This window comes from Ammospiza caudacuta, chromosome 2 (assembly GCF_027887145.1).
Source record: "Ammospiza caudacuta isolate bAmmCau1 chromosome 2, bAmmCau1.pri, whole genome shotgun sequence".
Classification (NCBI taxonomy): Eukaryota; Metazoa; Chordata; class Aves; order Passeriformes; family Passerellidae; genus Ammospiza; species Ammospiza caudacuta.
The window spans coordinates 71,464,218-71,483,758 of NC_080594.1; the positions used below are offsets into that span (position 1 = coordinate 71,464,218).

At 38.8% G+C, this 19,541-nt stretch overlaps 1 protein-coding gene across 1 annotated transcript in view; it reads left to right on the forward strand.

The window, feature by feature from the left end:
- Positions 1-19,541, forward strand: part of LMO7 (LIM domain 7) — a 131,718-nt gene that overhangs the window by 18,289 nt on the left and 93,888 nt on the right. Inside the window, exon 2 of the mRNA XM_058822655.1 lies at positions 16,681-16,751. Within this exon, the coding sequence (XP_058678638.1) occupies positions 16,681-16,751 (71 nt within the window). The remainder of the gene's footprint in view (positions 1-16,680; positions 16,752-19,541) is intronic.

Genomic DNA, 19,541 nt, shown 5'->3' on the forward strand with positions numbered 1-19,541 from the left:
TCATCTCCTCTTTGCAATAACTAGTCCTCGTACTCCTAAGTGTCTTTTCTTGAAGCACAATACATGAAATGGCATGACCCAAACTAAGAGCAGGACACCTACTGCACCAATACAGACTGGTGAATAACAATTTAAAGCAGAGTCATTGCATAAAAGAGTATGAGGATGGCTGAAGGAAAACTGACATTGTCTGTTGAAAAAAAAAGTTGTAAAAGTTGTAAGAGATGTACAGGAATATTCTATTCATATGTTTGGTTGCCCTGTTTTAAGAGCAAGATTTTATAGCCAACCCTGAGTTTTTCTTGCTGAACTTTTGCACTAGTGCTCCAACTTAGGACTTGAACATGGAATTTTTGTTTCATACAAGGTCTCAGGTTGAGTTGGTAAATAAATGGTGGTTGTCCATCGCCTAATTCTGTTAAGAACACACTAGAGTTATTTAAAATAGCTTTTCTTGCATCCAGTTTAGTACCTTATCCCAGTGAACACACCATAGAAACCTGCTCTTGACATGTGTTGTCTTCCAACTTTCATGTCATGGCCTTTTAATCTCCTTACCTAGACTGCATTTCCACAGTCTGCCTTTAAATAAAATAACAAGGGTTTTTTGCAGTTGCATCACTTCAGTTAATCTATAGCACACTTGCTGCTTTTCTTGTGTCAAACCAGTTTATTTGCCAAGGCAGGGAAAAAAGTGTCTTTTCAGACCAAAGTGTTCCTCCCTTTCAAAAGTTATGTCCTTGTGTTGGTGATGTGTCAGCAATATCTAATACCCTTCTAGAAGCTAAAGTTGGGGAGAGTAGTCTAAATGTTTTTCTAATCCTTTTTCTGCTTTCTTTCTCATGTCATCATGCCTCAAAAGGGGATCTTTATTTTTTATTTTTTTTCCAGTCAGTGAGGTCTTTCCAACCCTTTGAGTTGAAGATAATTGTTAATGGCTTAGAGCGTGCTCTAGAACAGACAAGAACTTTAATTATGCAAATTCTTCCAGGCTTTGCCATCTCAACACTTACACTCTCAGCGGTTGTTTTCCCAGTCCTGTGCTTCTCTGAAGCATCTGCCAGCTCTTTAACTGAACATCATAACCATCTTTTCATTATCTATTTACTTTCCTCACGCCTGCTCTGTCCTTTCTGTTTCCCCTAGTAGGACCATAGAATTTCTTCTCTGTATGTTGTATTTAGTTACTTTTTAACCTAAACTTGCCTGACTCCTATTTTTGGTAGTTGTATGAATTTTATTCACTTCTGTTTTTGTGAATTGATTTCTCAAACTTCCTGATTAATCATGCTGTACTTTGGCTTAGGCTATTCAATTTCTCATCCTATTTTTTGAGAGAATACAAAATTAAACTAACCATAGTACTTTATTTTTTCTTTTCAAGGGTATTACAGAATCTGACAGATGTTCAATCAAATTAATAAAGCCTTGAGACCACTTGCAGTAAGCTGCTGGGTGGTCTCTCTACGAAGAGAACACAACTAAGGCTTCCGCCTTATATCGTCCAAAACTCTTATATTTATTAATAAAATTTTTGGGTGGGAAGCTGAGGTGTTTTAACATGTTTTATTTAAAGTAGTTCCATATTTTTAAAAGTCAGCTGTAATGTTAAATCCTACAGCACACATGTGGAAATGTGTATAACTCATTGTTTACCATCCTTGCTAACAGTCTAGGCATCAGTCACTGGAGGTGCAGTAACATTTTGGGGGTCCACACTGGTTTGGTTTCCAGCAGATGGTGGTTTTAACTGGGGCAAAACAGAATGTGTGGGGATGTTTATTGAAATGGGGAGTGTGTGTAAGCTAACAGGCTGTCTTGGGACGTCTGTATGGTGGGATAAGGTGCTGTGCTGGGCTTTAATGGCAGCTTGTTTTGTAGCTGGAGTTGAGGATCCCATAAGAGTCTGTGGTTTATCTGCATTATGCAGTTGCATTTCCTGTGTTTACTCCAGCAAAGGTGTGAAGGCAAATTTCCATATGTTTCTCTCAGTAGAAGCAAAGTATTCAAAGATTAAAAAAAAAAACAAAACCAAAAAAACTATGCATGAAGGTGAAAATAAAGTTGTTGCATGCAGAACAATAAAAAAATTCATTCATTTTAGTATTGCTTAGAAAGAACACAGTTAATGGTGAAAATATACTGAAAATATCTGAACAAGACTATTTCTTATGTTTAGAACTACAAGAGGTAGGTTCTTAGGATAAATGTGAACTAGCTGATTTTAGATTAGGGTCTGTTCCCTAGTTAGACATAAAGATAAAATTAGCATTTGGTGCTGAAACGCTCCTTTTGCACTGTGTTGCTGCCTTTCTATTACTTAATCAAAAGGGTATTCTGACTGGGAGATAGTCTGAATTCATACTGCTTATAAATATTTGATCAAGTACTTTATCATCTCTCAAACTGTGGGGAATCAGCAAGTCTGGTGGAAATCATGTAAGCTGCACATGCAATTTTATTTTGAAGTGTGACAGGTGTTACGATAGGAAAAGGAGAGGAAATGTTCTTTGAGCATTTGTGATAAGTACAGTACAGGTTCAAATGTTCAAATTCAAGATAAGGTCTGAGAGGAGACTTCTTATCCAAAGAGAAAGAGAAGTTTGGAAGCAGAGAATCATGATGGACACCCTCTCTTTCTTCTTTTCCCCTCAAAGTGTGCCTATAACTTTAAAAAATTGTTTTGCTGCTTTCAAAAGTTTGCCAGCCAATATACCATCCTTCATTCACATTCACATTTTTCACTGATGTTAATGTATGGCATATTTAGAATATGATTTCTTTCCTATATACAGGAAAGAAATACTGTCAAAATTCAGTGCAGAGTCCTAGACTCGTACATGATTTAGAGCTTGCTAGGCTACTGTAGAGTATTTTGGTGGTGAAAGTCCAACTGGCACTGGAAAAAAAAAAGTACTGTCTAAAATTAGTATGAATGATTTCAGATTAGTGGTAGTCTCTGTTTTGGTATGTGCTGGGTGTTTTTGCTGGTATCTGTCACAAAAGCCTAAAACAATTCATTCTCAGAGAGATGACTGGGAGCATACAGAGTGTCTAGATCCCAAAAAACCACCAAAGTATGTGTATTTATGTAATAGTCAAATGATGCAGTTTACAGTAGATGACAGGATGGCAGAAACATGAGGGGGAGGGAAAAAGTATGGAAACTTTGTTTATGTTTTATGGTGTAAAATAAATGTGATTTTCCCATAATTTCTTCTCCCTTGATAATCGGAGATATTGAAAGTTCTTATTCAGCTGAAGGAAGTGTTTTAAAGAAAAAAATTGTCAAAATAAATTCCACTTTATAACAGCAGAGGTCAGAATATGTCAAGAGATATGAGATCAGTTTTGCAGTGACTCCCAGCTGGTGTATGAATTCCCACTTGATACCAACACAGGCTCTCAATCTGAGGCACCAGGCTTGGAGAATACTGTCCTGCATAGGATGCATGAGTTTTTAGTGGGATATTCATGGGTACATGGCCTTAGTTAAAAAGGCATTGCATACATTTATCACCTTGGACTTATCACAAGTTAGACTTGTGTTCGGGTTCTTCTGGATGCACATCTCCATAGTTGTATAGTGCAAACAAAGACATCTTTAAGCAACCAAGTATTTTAAAAAGCTTGGCTTGTAGGCACAGGAGGAAGTGGTGGGTGACATTTCTCCTTTCTGTAATGATTTCTGATGCAAGAGGAGTGTTTATGAAAAGATGTATTGCTCTCCCTATCTGTGTTTTTTACTATTTAATTATAGAGAAGGCTAGAACACCACTGCTCTAAATATGAAAGTGCTGGTGTCCTCCCTCCCCACCCTGCAAACGCGCTGACGTACCTGCTACGTGTCACTGCCAGGCTGAGGATGCTGGGTGGGATGGACAACTAGTTTAACTCAGTGGAGTAATTCCTTTGTTAGTCTTTAAATGTTGTGCAAGTCATGTCTGGATGCTTCAAGTTGAAATTATATCCAACTTCTTGTTCTAACAAATGATCTGAGTATGTATGACCAATAAAAGACATGGTTTTGTGATGCCCCCAAAACCAGAATTAAATCTTGCATTGGAAATAGCATCAGTGCTACGAAGTGTCATTCCTTTCTCTCTGGAATTTTGAATTAAAAAATCCACAGAGACATGATTCTGCTTTGATAAAGCACTGGACCTAATGTTAAAAGCACTTCCCAATTTTGTTTTTGTTTTTGTTTTTTTTTTTTTCCTTTTTTATGGTAGGAGAAACATCTTTATGAGCTTCAAATAAAATGGTAACATTTTTCATGTAGACATCCCAACTGCTTACTAGATCAAGCAGCAGAAATTGGCATAACTTCATGCAACATGTATAGAGTAAAATGTTTAAAGTGGGGGCAGTCTGTGCTTTGTCTGTTGCTAGGCAAAGTTTCAGACATTCCTGGAGTTTGCATGCCCTGGAAGACAGCTGGTCACAGAAACCATTGTGGCTCAAACCCGAAATGCTTGAGGCGTCTTGTCTATGAGAAAAGAAAATCTCAGTCTTCCAGGGCATAGATAATTCTGTCTATGAAAAAACTGTATGGATTACTGATGGTATTTCTCCATTTAATGCCTTGTTATTTTTAAAGACAAAATTAAGTTAAGCTAAAGACAAAAAATGCCCAAAGAACATGCATCTGTTCATAATCTAAAAAGAAGATTCAAGGTACAAACATACCAAATGTGTAGAAGAGAGTAGTCTTTGAAGACTGTTTTTATAGTTTTCTAGTGCAATTTGCCTGCTTGTGTGTCAGAGCTTTTTTGTGTGTGTTTTGTGGAGCTTTTTTAATCACTGTAGATGTATCATTAGGGGAGATTATGTGAATGTATGTGAACCAGCCCACTGCTTATTGAACACTCTGTTTTTCTACACAGGACTTAAGGTCAGAGTGTGTCTTTGAGAAAGGCTGTATTTGCCATATGCAGATAAATTGTTTAGTACCCTGCTGACGTATTTTCCTCTTAATAAGAACAAAAAAAAAATTCATCAACATGGAATTTTCTAATTATATAAAAAGGTGGATATCAAGGATTCACATTTTAAATGCTTTATGGGTTGAATATAGAGACTGATGTAAATTTTTGCCTCACCCATGCAGAATATGGAATTGTTTACAAAGAGTTGCGAACATTTCTGCAAGGATGTCATAATAAATACAAGCAAATTATAATTTTCTTATGTAATCAGGGGGAGATAGACTGCTTTTGACTGGTAATTAAATCCTACCTCTGGGCAGTGTACGTAGCAACTCTGGGTAGCTGCTGTGATAGTCAATCTTATCTTGGGTTCCTCTGCACACCCAAGCAAGGAGGCAAAAGCATTTTGTCAAACCAGTTTGGCTCCTCAAATAATGAAATAAATAACGCTGCATTTGCGGAGGAGCAGTGAAATGGCTGGAGGAAGTGTCATGCTGGAGGTGGTTGAGTAACACCTGGGTCATGTGCAATGCTCACCTGTGTCAGAAGTGGAGTGATGAGTGATGGTGTTGAAGAAGAAAGGGGGATGGGAAGGGGGAGGTGTTAAAAGAGTTTGGGAGAGCAGCAGTGCTTTCCTTCTGGACCTCTGTGCTCTTCACCTTAATTCTTTAATTGCAGTGCAGCGATTATCCCTGCGTGGGGCTGTGTGTGACTGGCAGCTGGCAGTGCATCGGCTGTCTGTGGTTTTGCAAGCCATGCATCAGGGATCTCTGGAGAATAAGAGCTGGCTAGTAATGCTTGGCTTAATAAATACTCCATCAGCTTCACCAAAACGTTTAGCTAGGAAGGACACGTGACAGGGCAATGTGGTGCTTAAAGAGGGACCTTTTCAAGAAATGCTTAATTGTAAAATAGTGTGAAGTCCTGATTTTGAGGTTGTTAGTAGCCTGATCCCTGATTTCTGCTAGCAATGACCTTTGATTTTTTTTTGTAAAGGCAATATATCTCAAACAGTGAAGGAGTTTGATTTTTTTTTTTTTTTTTGAGAGAGTGGGGGAATATATCTATAATTATGAGTAATGTGTGGTTACTGTTCAGGGTGGCACTGTGCCTGCTGTGAGATGATGGAAGGGTCTTGAAGGAGCTGTAGCTACAACAGGATCCTCTTAAAAGCTGAAAGCTGTGTGGTTAAGCCCAAGAACATAGTCATTTCAGAGTTCTCAAAGTACAAAAACACTTGACTAGCTTGCTACTTGTTCACCAAATATTCCCTTTTATTTAAATGCTGTGATAGGGCAGATTCATATTTTGGAACTCTGCAAACACCTAATCAGTGACAAGCGTTGGGTAGCACAACTTGCTGAGCCTAAACTTCCTTATTCCTTTGCCCCACTGATACTCTGCCTCATCTAGTTGTTCTCCTGTCATCATTTCATATGCACGCCATCCTTTTGTGGCTCCCTTGGACTTCAATTTCCTCCACAGCCATTCTTCCTCCTCTGACTGCAATTATTTAATTTCTGTGCCAGAGGCCATTTCTTTCATGTGCTGCCAAGGAGCGCAGAGCCCGTGGTCATGAGTCGTTCGGGATGTCTCCCATTAGATGGTGCTGTGCGGCAGCGGCGATGGCCTCTGCTGGGATACAGGAGCTCACTCCTGGCGGCATCATCCCCAGGGGCCTTGGGAACGGGAGCGTTTGAAAGCCTTGCTCCCAGTGTACTAACTTGGTCCATGCACAGTGCTTTCCAAATAGCCCGATATAGTTAGTTGTATGTGTTTGTATTCCTTTCAACTCCATGTCTTAAAATTTTCTAAAAAACAGCTAGGAAAACCCTGAAATAATTTTTTTTCTTGGTGTCACTGTTCTATGTAGCTTCTCTCACTGTCTACCTGCTATCATATTATAAATTGTAAATGTAGTTAAGAAAGTCCCCAGCTACCAAACAGAAGCTTTGAAATCTTGCTTTTATTGTTACTTAGGTCAGATCCAGTGGAGTTCTTTTAAGCTAACCCTTCCCCTCAAGTTGTTAAAATTCCAGAGAAGAGTGTAGTATTTCTCCACCTGAAGTCAGCATTAATTTCAGTGACTTCCACCTGATTGTTTATTTCTACATAACTGCTGCTAAATAATATTGACATTTCCAAGCTGCATTGTTTAAGACCTGCAGTTAATGCCAAGTGCCATAGTTTTCTGGGAAGTGATGTTGTGACTACTTTTCCAGGGTCTGGACATGCCACTAATTGCCTTTACGGTGTCTTTGACCCTGTTAAACGTTCGCTTCCGCACAATTTCTTTTTTCACTGTCCATCTGTTTCCTTGTTAATGAGCCAAGAGAGCCTGGTGAAACGGCTTGGAAACCAGTGTGTGTAGTAGAGAGAGATGTAAAAGTCAGGGGATGTGGGGGCAGGAGGGAAGATGCACAGAGAAGGCTGTTGGTTCCCTGAACCCCATGTGCAAGCAAATGGGTGTGGTGTGAGAGAGAGGGGGGGAGAGTTGGGAGAGAGTGCTTTGGGCTGCAGAGGACTTGTGCACGTCTCAGTATGTATGCTGCTCAAAGTACTGCTTACAGTAAAGGCTGAAAAATTTGAAAGGCTTGACGAATCTCTAGTAATAGCAAGAAACTACTTTTATGCATGAATAACCTTGCTAAACATGGGAAAACAATTGTATCTAAAGGATTTCCCCTCTGTGTGCATTTTCTTTTATCTAATGCCTTTTTTCCTCCTCCTGCTGAATGTCATTTCAAGACCTTGTGGTTAGCTCCCTGGTTTGCTCATGGCACCAGTGCTGGTCTCTGAAGAAGCATGGAGAAGTATTTAAAATATATGAAAAATCAGAGTATTGAACACAGCCAGGATCAAAGCAGTAAATTTGTAAGAGATAGCTGTAATCTAGGACCGAAGCATGCTCTGGCTCTTGGCCCTTTCATCTGATATCTCTGTATGTCTCTGCCATTTATATAAATAATCCCAACAGGGACCTGCTTGCAGGTAGCACCAGAGTTTTAGCATGTTTTTCTTAATCAGCATAAGCAAAGATATTGTTTTCTTTAAGGTCCTTCCTGTAAAAATAGATGCCAGTGGATTGAGAGCATGTATTGAAATTTGCAGCATAGACTCCAACCAGGAATTATAACAGTAGTAAAACTGAACTTAGAAAATACAAACATCCAAAGGCTTTTTACAATTTGCCTTTATCTTTTGTTCCAAATTAGCAATACCAAATATTTAGAAATTCAATTACAATGAAATGAAGACATCATTTAAAATACTAAATATAAATACATTAAAATGTTAAACAAATGTTATTTTATTACATCTACAGCAAAAAGGTCTAAGCTGTTACTGGCTTTAGTCCTTTTTTATGTTTGCCTTAGACAAATATGATTTTTATTATCATAACGTTTTATCTGTTAATATTGCAAGTAATGCCTCTATTTGCATTGAAGCTTTTAAAGACTTTTTTTTTTTCTTGTTCCCGTGAAAGAAAACTGCTGCAGTTGTCATAGGCCTTTTATTCCCCTCCTTTAGCAAAAGAAATTAGACAAAAATTTTGCACAGAGGCTTTTGGGGCAGAATTTTTGACTGCTGCTGTCTGAACTCGAAGTTCTTCATGAAGGCAAGTGACTCCCTGTCCCATTGGTCACATACTGCCTGGCTGCCAGGGCACTGAATCACTGGATCTTTGGGTATGCCAAGCTTCTCAAGAATCTGCATAAAATCTGAATGTTGTCCTTTTCTTATCTCCAGCATGCTGTGGCTCCAGCCCTTCTCTGATGCTTGGCCCCCCTGTTTCAGCTGATATGCTCATTTTTGGGGAGTGGGAGAGGTGGTGGGATGTGTGTGAGGGAGTTACATGGAGATGGGGTTGGGTTTCTTTAAAATATATTTAGTACTATACTGAAGCACAAATAGCCTGGATGATTGCAGGATGCTTCATAAATGCAGACCCTTCACATGGGCATGCGGAAAAGAGTGGGAATAGAGGCTCTGGTGCAGTTCCAGGATAGCAGGAAGATCATGGCTTTCTCCTGTGACTGGACTGCTCAGCCAGCCATACAAAGCCTTGTGCATCTTAAATCTGGAGGGAGATATTGAGAACAGACTGATATTCTGTCCAGGACAAGCTTTCTTTAAGGCCCTGGTGGACACTACACAGGAGGTATCTATGCATGTACTCATTTATCCACCTGCAACAGCTATGAATGGATTTGTCTCTTGATTGCTTATCCCCCAACTTGGAAAGGTTTTAACAACTTGAGGTCAGATAAGAACCAGTGCAGTGATGAATATGTAGATGTTTCAGAAAAAAGAATAAGAAATGGTGTATGGAGAGACTGACTTTTACAGTGGGCAAGTTCAAAATCTGTCTAGCATGAGAGCACATATATTATAAAACACAGTTATTAACAGATATCTAAGTAGTGAAACTGCAATTTCTCCTTGTAATTTCTTCTGTTATCTCAGTTTATGACTTTTCTGGAAACCATTCCTTCATAATTCTTGTTCTCAGGGTATGTTTAACTATTTTCTATTAACTATTGTCAGAAAGAAGCACTGAAGTCTAGTACACCACTGTTTTACTGTGAATTAATTGAAAAAGACAACTTTCAATAAAGCAGGTTTTTACATACTTATGGAATTCAGTGCTTGCTTTTTGCTTATTTCAAGGGTGAACAGAATGTTTAAATGTCTTTTTCTTCATGAATGCTTTATCCTTTTCTCTGTTTAATAAGGAACATTTATGGTTTAGGGGCCCAATACCACTATTCTTTTACCACAAACTACTAAATTAGTAGGGAGCTCAACTGGAAAATTTTAAAATACTAATGTTATTATTCTGTTGCCTTGGGAAGGTGAACAAATGCCCACTTTTATTTAACTGTAAATATGAGAAACTGAATGTGTGGTTAAAGTTGAAATCAGCATGCATCACTTAAGGTGGCAGCTTTAGAGCTTGTGTGCATTCAAATGGTGTTTGCAGAATTAATAGTTTCCCAAGAAATCAGATGTAGCTATGTAATTAAAAATAAAATGCCAATGCTTTATTTTTTTCAGAGATGTCTAGTCATTCAGATTTCACTTTGCATTGGCAAGCTTTGTGTTACTGGAACATCTACCTCCATCTAGTTGATGCCGCCCATATCTGCACATACAGTAACACTTCCTTGTCACACAAAGTAATGTATGATGGTTTTCCCAGTTTGACACCTGTCAGTACAGTCATCAGGATAAACAACAGTAGGCTTATTCATCTTGTTTTCCTTTGTGAGATGGATGGTCTTGTTTGTGGGGGAGAAGCTTGATTGAGTTTATGGGTCCCAAATGTTTATCCCTGCTCTCTTTGCAGCATTGTTTCCCCAAGCCAGGCGTTCCGTGAGCCATTGGAAGGAAAATTTTCCTTTCATCCTTCAGATTGTGTTTCCATATGTGGTTTGACAGAAAAGCTGAAATGAGCAGAGTATAAGGATCTGATGAGCAGAGATCTGTGCTTTTCACACCTACTGCAGCAGTAATGCTTTCCCTTCTTGCTCACCCCTTACTGTTTTTCTTCATCTTTTGTAAGAATGTAGCTGTGTGTTATTTCAGGAGTCTTGGTATGTTTGTCCAGAAGGCATACCACAATAGGACCCCATCATTATGTTGATGATAGAAAATAACAGTTAAGACCTTTTATTTTTTCAATAATGAACCATTTCCTTTTATAAATATCTGTTCTGGTTTGCTATCAAAGGCAGTTTGGACTGAAGACTGAAAAATCTCTACATTCTCTGAAATGTAATGATGCCTAGGGATTTGGGGTATGGAGTTAAACAGGGGAGTACAGCCTTGCATTGAACCAGAGAGAGTGAATTATTCCAACTGAAAAATAGAGATAAAGAGGAGCATTCACAGGGCCCAGCATAAGTGATCAATGGCAAAGATACTCATTTCCTTCCCTTTTCTTACTTTTGCTACATTTATTTGTAGATATTTTTCTTAGTCCAGCCATCCCAGTTCTTTTCCTCAGTGGCAGCATGCCTGTCACGGATTTTAGCTGTGAGTGTGGGGATTTGAGTTAAAGAGCTTTTTTTGTAGAAACCTAGGTCTTGCTCTTGACTCTTGTGCAGGTTAGCTTGGGCAGTGTCATGCTTTCATTGCTGGAGAGCTGACTGGGAGAGCTTCTTGAGCACTTGTTGACTGACCCCTTAGGAGTTTGTTGGACTGTGAATTAAATTGTTGATCAGGAGGGAAGATAGCAGCATTTTTCCCACAATAGCAGCATTTTTCCCACAGTGACCTTGCCTGCTTTGGGCCTGGCATCCCTGCTGCTACCAGAAGTGAAATGCCAGTAGTATTTTCCCGTGGATGGGAACTGTGAATGCTCATTCTTTCTGTACATTTTCTTGGGGCTCAAAATTCAGGGAGACAGATCCTGCTGACCTCAAAAATGAGCTGCTGTTTTGTACTGCTTGACCTTGAGAAATCCAGTCATTGCTATGGTTGGGCTGATAACTGCAACGTCAGAAGTTTTCTACCCAAATGGCTGATTTTTCAACTTCTGTTCAAGACTGTGTACAGCAACCCTCTAAATATGGCTCCTACCACCCTATGCCCTTTGGGAGGGATTTGGATAAAGAAAATTACTACAGGAGAAAATTGAGGCAATGTTATTGTTTGGGTTTTTTTGGGGTTTTTTTGTTTGTTTTTTTAAAGAGGGAGGAGATTAAAAAATTTGGGAGGAGAAGACTGTATGGGAAGACTGTAAATGCCAGGCAGCACAAGCCATTTACTTCAAAGCATAATGACAGCATTTTCTGGTAGCTACCACATAAGCTGTTCAAATGCAAGCTCATGTACTGCATGGCATTTAAATGGAACTGCAAATAGCCATGAAAAGGGGAGGCAGGACTTTGGGTAGTGCCTCTGAACGTAGAAGAGGGAAAAAATCCTTACTGCCTTTTTGTATTTCTTTTTTTGATGTTGCTCTTCTTCCGTGATGGACAAGAAAAATCTGTCAAGCTGAGATATACCATGTTTTGACAATTGGGTATAAAATGCAGTGGACTCAAAATGCTACTTGAAAACATTTTGTGAATCTACTTGCAGACCTGGTTATGCTGTACAGATGCCAGCACACTGGGAGTTGTCTGCATGCTTGCTTGTTGGCTGGGGTGTAGCCAGTGTATCTCCTTATGCGTCTTGCAGGAGCAGTACCATTCTGCACTGCATGAAGGTAGTTATAGCCAAAGGAATTTTGTAAATGGAAGAATGCAATGCTGGGGTTATTTAAAGACAGAGCCATTTGCCATGTAGCCTGATCCAGATTTGTGGTAATGGGTAGGGAGAAGAAAGGCCATTGGAAAGGTGGGAATTCAGACATTCATACGTACATGGGATGATCTGCTCAGGCAGGCGTTGTTACATGAACTGGCAGGTGTAGCCAAAATTCTGTACTGGGGATGGCACCATTGCATCACTGTTGCATCACTGTCCCAGTTCCCTGCAGAAGACAGCCAGTCCTCTCTTCAGCATGCAAAATTTGTCTTTTCTTGCTGCAGACCATGCTGGGGACCTGAAATTGATAAATCAGTGTTGATCTGATTAATTGCCCTCTGAGTAATTGTTTGCCTCATGAGATCCTGGTATAAGCCTTCCTTCAGGCAGTTGCTGCCATCTGTGGTTCAGTATCTTGCATCTTCCTTCCATCCCTAACCTACGTCCTTGCATCAGGGAGCTGTGTGCTTCTAGCTGATGCAAGCAGCATTTCTCTCAAGTTGAGGCATAGGGACCTTGCATGGTTTGAGGTGTTGTAGTCTAAAGGAAGGGTGGCAGAGGAGCTCTGAATGAGGTGGAGAGAGCAGGCTGGATGGCAAGTACCTGTGCCAAGGCATTGCTGAGATTGCAGGCTGGGCGTGGTGCAGCCCTGCCTCCTTGGCTCTGGGCAGCTAACGCTGTTGTGATGGAGAACTGGTCAGCCAGCATGCCTGGGTACATGGTAGGATTCTTGCATTGGTTGGGCAGAGTCTACTTGGGCTGTTTCCATCACGGCAAAGTTAAATTGAGAAACCTACCAGTCCCTTCACTTTGAGTTTCGTGTGGTGGCAAACATTGACTGGCCTGTGGTAGAGCTGCCTTTTTTTTGCTAGAGCCATTCAAACCTGTGTAAACCATGGAAACAACTTGATATGAACTCCCTCAGTAATTTTTTTAATATTAACACTGAAAGAATCTTTTAACTTGGGATAGATTGTAAGGCAAAAGAGCCCTGCCTTATGATCAGCTATATTTGGCCTCCAGTATAGCAAGCCAAAGAAATGTACTCAATGATTATTTTGGTATTTAGACATACAATCAGCATATTCTGTGCTATGTGCTTTTTGTTCAGTTCATGATGAGCTTGATGTCATGCCATGCTCAGAATGGTCATCTGGTTGTTCTTGATTTGTCTCCTGTTACAGGAATCACAGCAAACCTGAAAATAAACTAGCCCTCTGTGTGTAAGCATTTTTAAAATGTCTAAATTTAAATAAAGACTTGTTATGCATACTCTTTGAAGAAAATTGGTTGGACCTGGCAATTGCAAATTACCTAAGTATTAGGGGACGCTGTCTTTGAAAAACAACATTAAACTGTTTTATAGCAGCAAATAAATTTGATTTTATTATATAGCCTTTAATTATGTCATTGCTCTCATTCTATCAAAAAAAGCAGTGATCGAAGCAGAATATATTCAACTGAATGGAGGAGAGAAAAGAGACCTATAATTTGGAGAAGGATGTTGTTCAAAGATGGATAGAAATCACTCTTGTAAGGTATTTTCTTTATTATTTGGTGGCTCACATGGCTAAATGGTTGAAAAATTGTTCAAAATCAATTATGCCTATTACATAAGAGTACCACACCCAGTATAAGCAGTTTTCATGAACAAACAATGACTCAGAAACCATAGACATAGTTTGAAGATGTAATATCTTAGGGTGGAATTCACTTTGTCTTACTTAGGTTCACCCAGGGAACTCTGAGGCAGTCTGTGTCTTTGCATTTTTTTAATGGTACCTGTTTCCTGGTAGACTATCATAGTTAGAGCTGAGCTTGAAGCTCTGCACTGGGTATAAGCCAGATGAAAATCCATAATGAGATAGTCCTCTGTCTCTGTACAAAAACAGATTTTAAAATGGAGCACTTACTTTTGTGACATCAACAAATTCAAGTTGTTGTGCAACTTGGAAAATGTTTTGGTTTCATGCACCAGTGTTAAATTGTTCTTTGAGAATACTTCCTAATTACTTAATTATTAGTTATCCTTTGAAAGTCAATATTAATGAAACCTAACTTGGCAGAACCAATGCTTTTATTTTAATATCAACAAGCCATGTAGTTGTCAAAATCAGTGGGTCACAAGATCAGTCTGACAGTTCCATCCTGTGTAGCAAATCAGTGTTGATTGCTGCAGCAGCTGCACAAATAGCTTAGTCAAAATGCTTCCAGTGTAATGTCTTCTAATGTAGTTTTAAGAGGTCTGCAAGTCTAATAGAGGCATTCACAGCCTTGTACTCAAATTGGAATCTTGCTGTTCAAGGAAACAGGATTATGCATTGCAGTGTGGCATTCTTGTGTTCTGGAGGGGCTTCTCTGAAGTGTATTTTGTCCTCAGTGGCACATGTTTCTTGTCTTCCTCTGAACGATTTTTGAGGAGATTTGGTCTTAGCTACATACTCAATTCTGGGACACCTTTTTTTTTTTTTAAAAAAAGGAGGGATTTCACTGTGGAGGTTGATTGTGGGTTTAGAAGACATTGCAGGCTTGGGATGGGTTCAACTCTTGTTGAAGGGAACACCTTGTCATCTATTGAGTGCATGACTTTACAGTAAACTCTCTATAAACACAAACATTTTGACTGTGTAGTCCTGTAGATGTCAGTGACAACTCCACAATAAGAACAACTTAAGGATTCTTAAGAATTTATTGGAGATTGAAGCATAGCTGTAAAGCTAGATTCCAGAGCTACGACCCTTATTACAGTACAGTTCTAATGTATGGCATGCAAATGTCAAATTTCTAACTTGCAGAATGAAGGGCATAATTTTAAACTAGGTATTCCTATTCCTCATATTCCCTATAACCTAGGGAACATAAATATTTATTCCTAAAGTTTCTGTGCTGTTGTTATGTTACATTGGCTAGCTTCATCAAAATCATTATCACAAAATATACAGGTTTGGAAACAAAATATGCCACATATGAGATAAGGGTAGTTCTCAGATTCTGTGTTTTTAAGTGATTATTGACAATTATATTTCTAAGATGCAACTTCTAGTTTTCTGTAGGAACAGACTGTTGTTATATGAATATTGTATAAAGTGCAGTTCTCCTAGGGGAATCATTATCATCCTTTCTTTCCCTGAATTTTGAATTTTTTCTTATCTTGAGTTGCCATGCCATCATTCATTTTCCGTCACTATCTGTTACATTTTAGGAAAAAACCTTAAACACAAAAGAAGATTTTTGTAATATCTAATTTTCTTCTCAATAGTAAGATTGACCTTTTAGCATTTGAATGAAAAGAAAACCTATGTTAAAGCTAATTACTTAATTTTTAGGATTTCTGGTGTTAACGTGCATCCCTCTTGGAATTAAAAAAACCGATAGGGTGGTAATGTAATAATTTTACAGATCCTGAAACAGCTTCATCCTGTCCTTTGCTCTTTTTACCAAGCAATTTCCTTACTTACTGTGATAACCAGTAGCTTTGCTCTTGATGCATGCAGGTTCCACAGCACTTTGAACTGTGTGCCTGAACTCCTGCACAGGATTGAGGATGGTCAGGATCCCCAGAGGCTGGCTTATAATTAGCTGGTTGGCTGAACATGGTGACATCTAAGCTCAAATAAATACAATTCCTAGTATTTGATTTCTGTTCCCAGCTGGCCTAAAACCTCTCTTTTGGACTGATGGCAGAATTGTATAAAATTCCTTTTTTGACTTGGATGTGGGTTATTAATCTGGGTGTTTAGAAGAAATCTGCCAGATTTGGTCTCTGCAGGGAATGTAGGCACAGGGGGGGGATCTAGTAGTGGCTCCAAATGAGTACAGGTTTGAGCAAATGCTTTGTTTTTTGGGGTTTTGGGGTATTTTTTGAAAACTACTTTGCTGAAAACTTGTAGTCAATTCTTTTGGTTTTGGGTATCTTAAGTCCTTTATAAGATGTTGTTCTTGCTCACTGTTTTTCTCCTCTGAGTATACAAACAAGTCCCATTAGTATAGTCCTGCCACTTGCCAAGGAATGGGAATTGATGTGCACGTGGTAATGCAGACTTGGAATGGTTCTTTAGTCACACTGCCTTAGGTGCAAGTGGCACAAAAACCCCCACTATTAAAATACTTTGTGCTAGATATCATGGGTATACACGCTGTAACATGAAGTAGGAGATAAAAGACTTTCTCTCTCTTTTGCATTTCTGTTTGAAATTTCTTTTATGCTTTTCAATGTGACTGGTATTGCTTCAGAAAATAAGTATTCCCACAGAATTTAGCTGAAGATTGAGTTACACTAGAGGAAACTATTTTAAGATGTTGGATCTGACTTCTTTTGAGGCATAAAGAACCGCCTTTTAAATACTTGCTTCTTTGAAATTAATGTAAGAAAATAATAGTATGAACTAAGTGTTAAATCAGGGTTTGTTTGTTTTTAACTACTACTACTAAGATTTTCTTTCTAGTGCTGATTTTGTCTGTGTGTCAAATTAACTCTCAACTCTGATTCTTATAGGCAGTTACCAGGCAAAGCTTTGGAACTAAAGACTTTCGAGCAGCTCTAGAAAATGGAGTCCTGTTGTGCGAGTGAGTATTGGCTTACTTACCTATATAACAACCCTTCAGGTTAACATCAGCTGGCCTCTCTCCTTCCTGGCCTCTGAATTTTTTCTTTTTTTTTTTTTTTTTGAAGTACCAAAAGTATTTTGTAGTAAATAACTTAAATTTATAATACCTGTTGTTTGTCATGGGAAGTAAAAGCAGGTTTTGGACATACTCTTTCCAGATCCAAATGTTCACTGTGTTGTCCCACACACTTCTTTGTCTGATACTGAGAGGACCGTGCTGTTGTTGATTGGTTATATTGGTTTTGGTTATAATGCCCAGGATATCTCTGGGCTTTCTCTTCAGCTTCTGCAAGGTGGTGTGGCTGTAGCTGGGATCAAAGCACACAGTTACTCCTCTACCCACTGCTGTTGTTTGGGTTTGGATTTCTGTCTTCCATCCCCTGCCCTTTAGTGTTGATTTCATAAATCCTGAAACTACCTATTCCTGTCACAGAACTTTACACTCAGCTTGTTTTGGAGCACTTTCTGTAAGAAGCTTCCTCATGCTTATATATTGTAGGTTTGGCAATGATGGGACTTGCCTGGTTTCGTTGTTAGACTGAGTCAGAGGTGTAAAATGTCCACTCAACAGGTCTCATCCACATATCTGTAATTGGCTTGGTACCTACTGGAACAGGTTTCCAGGACTGGAAGTGGTGCTAATCCCTTAGTATTTTAACAAACAGCAGTTGTAAGTGTCATTAGAACACCAGTGCAAGAGCAATATCGTTAGAGAACTACCTGGGGTGGTAAAAACAACAACAAAACCAACCAAACAAACCTTGAAGAAACCCAAACCCACAAATCTCAGGACCACTCTAAAATCAGTTCAGCAAAGCTGAACTTTTAGAAAATATTTGTGCAAGTTCAGTTGTCTGAGCTTCTTTTCCTATACATAATTTTTTCCTTCTGTGTATATTGCCATGTCTTCTGTCCTTACCTTTATTTTGCTTTGGACTCTTTGCCTTCCAGTCTTAACTTTAGAAGCATCTAGCAAGATATCTGTGATATGAGGCATTAATTAATTTTCAATAATATTGTAGAGCTGGATGCTCTATTTTCATTACTTATGTAATTAAATTTTAATGAGTGTGAATGTGGTAATAAAAATAGTTTGTACTTTTAATAAGAAAGTATATGTTTAGTGGGATGTATATATTGTATTCAGATGTTTAAGAATTGGCTATTAACTAATACATACTAATCTTCTGATATCTTCATTGTTGATACTTACTTGACAATAGAATGAGGATCCCTCTGCAAAATGCAAGTCAGTTAAATTTATCTGTAATTAATAATAATGCAAGAAAAAACATCCTGCAATTTCTTCAGTGTCTTGGTTTGAAAAGACAGGTGTCTGCTAAGGAAGGCAGGAGTCTCTCTTGAAATGGAAAACGTAAACCCCCTCCCTCTGGATTATTATAATTTTGAAATTAGGGGCTCTCAGGCAAAGATATGGGAGCAGGAATAACTGTTCTTTATTAGGAAAAAAATAATTAATTTATACAAAACAACACTGACAAAGTCAGAATATGACCTGACACCCTGTGGCTCAGGGTGTCGGTAGCAGTCCCATTCAATGGTGGCTGCAGTCCTCCTGCAGTGACAGATGTGCTTCTGCTGAAGCAGTGATCCTGTAGAAGGGTGTAGTTTTCCTCTGAAGGTCCAGTGGTGGTGTTGATGGCCCTGGTCTTCCTCTGGGAATCCAGTGGGAAAAAGCTGTCTCTGTTCTTCCAAATCTCAGATTATATCCAGGTGGGAATGCTTGGCTCCTCCCCCTGGGTGGAGCATGTCACAATGGGGTGGTGTAATTTTATCAGTGAGACTCAATGGCCCATTAAGAGAAGATATTTCCCAGAGGGAGGATAGGTTGTGGAAGAGATAAAGAAAACTGCCCCACCTGGTTTTAACAAGTGGCAGCCACATCTTGCATTGCAACCCAAGACATTCTAGTGACCAGGTTGCCTTAGGAGGCATGCAACTTTCTTTAAAGCAAAAGATGCCTTATTATGTTGTACTAAAATAGCTGTTCTCTTGTGTCATAATTTTCATAGAATTTCTGTGGAAACAGGAAAGAGCAGATGCCAAAAATTTTCACATGCCCAGTTTTCACCAACGACAATATAGTGCAAATAATTGAGACAAACTAGAAATTAGATCGTCCATTTCCTTGGTTCACCTGTAGCATGGCTAATTTAGGTGGATGTATTATCTCTGTAGATTGTAGATCTGACTTAAACCACAGCAGATAAGACCTGTACTTGCACCACATATTCCTATAGCATTCACTCAGTTTGTTTGTCCTACTCAATGAGTAAGTGCACGCATTGGCTGAGTGATCAGTAGTTGACAAAATAAAGCCTTTTACATTTTGCCAATTCTAGTGTGCACACACTAGAGAAAGAAATTTACTGAAATTTTTCTGGTCACATGCTACATCGTGTTCTTCAGTAAAATAAATTTTAAAATTATGCATGTGGAAGATTTAAAAATAAAAGGGGAGGAATTCAAACCTTTTTTTTTTATTCCACCTCAACAGATCACTTTTTTGGGTAGGAAAAGTGATCAAATGTGTCTTGTTTGCTAAATAACTCAGTGTTATTAAAAAATCTCAGGACCTGCAGTTTTTTTGTTTTTTTTTTTTGTTCCTGCAGGTATTTAGAAATGTATCCTTCATTCCAGTGTATAGGGGTCAACTGTTCTTTGTGTTTATTCCAAAGTACATTTTCTGCCTGAGCAAAAGACGCTTTTCCCCCACAGAGAGTTGTAA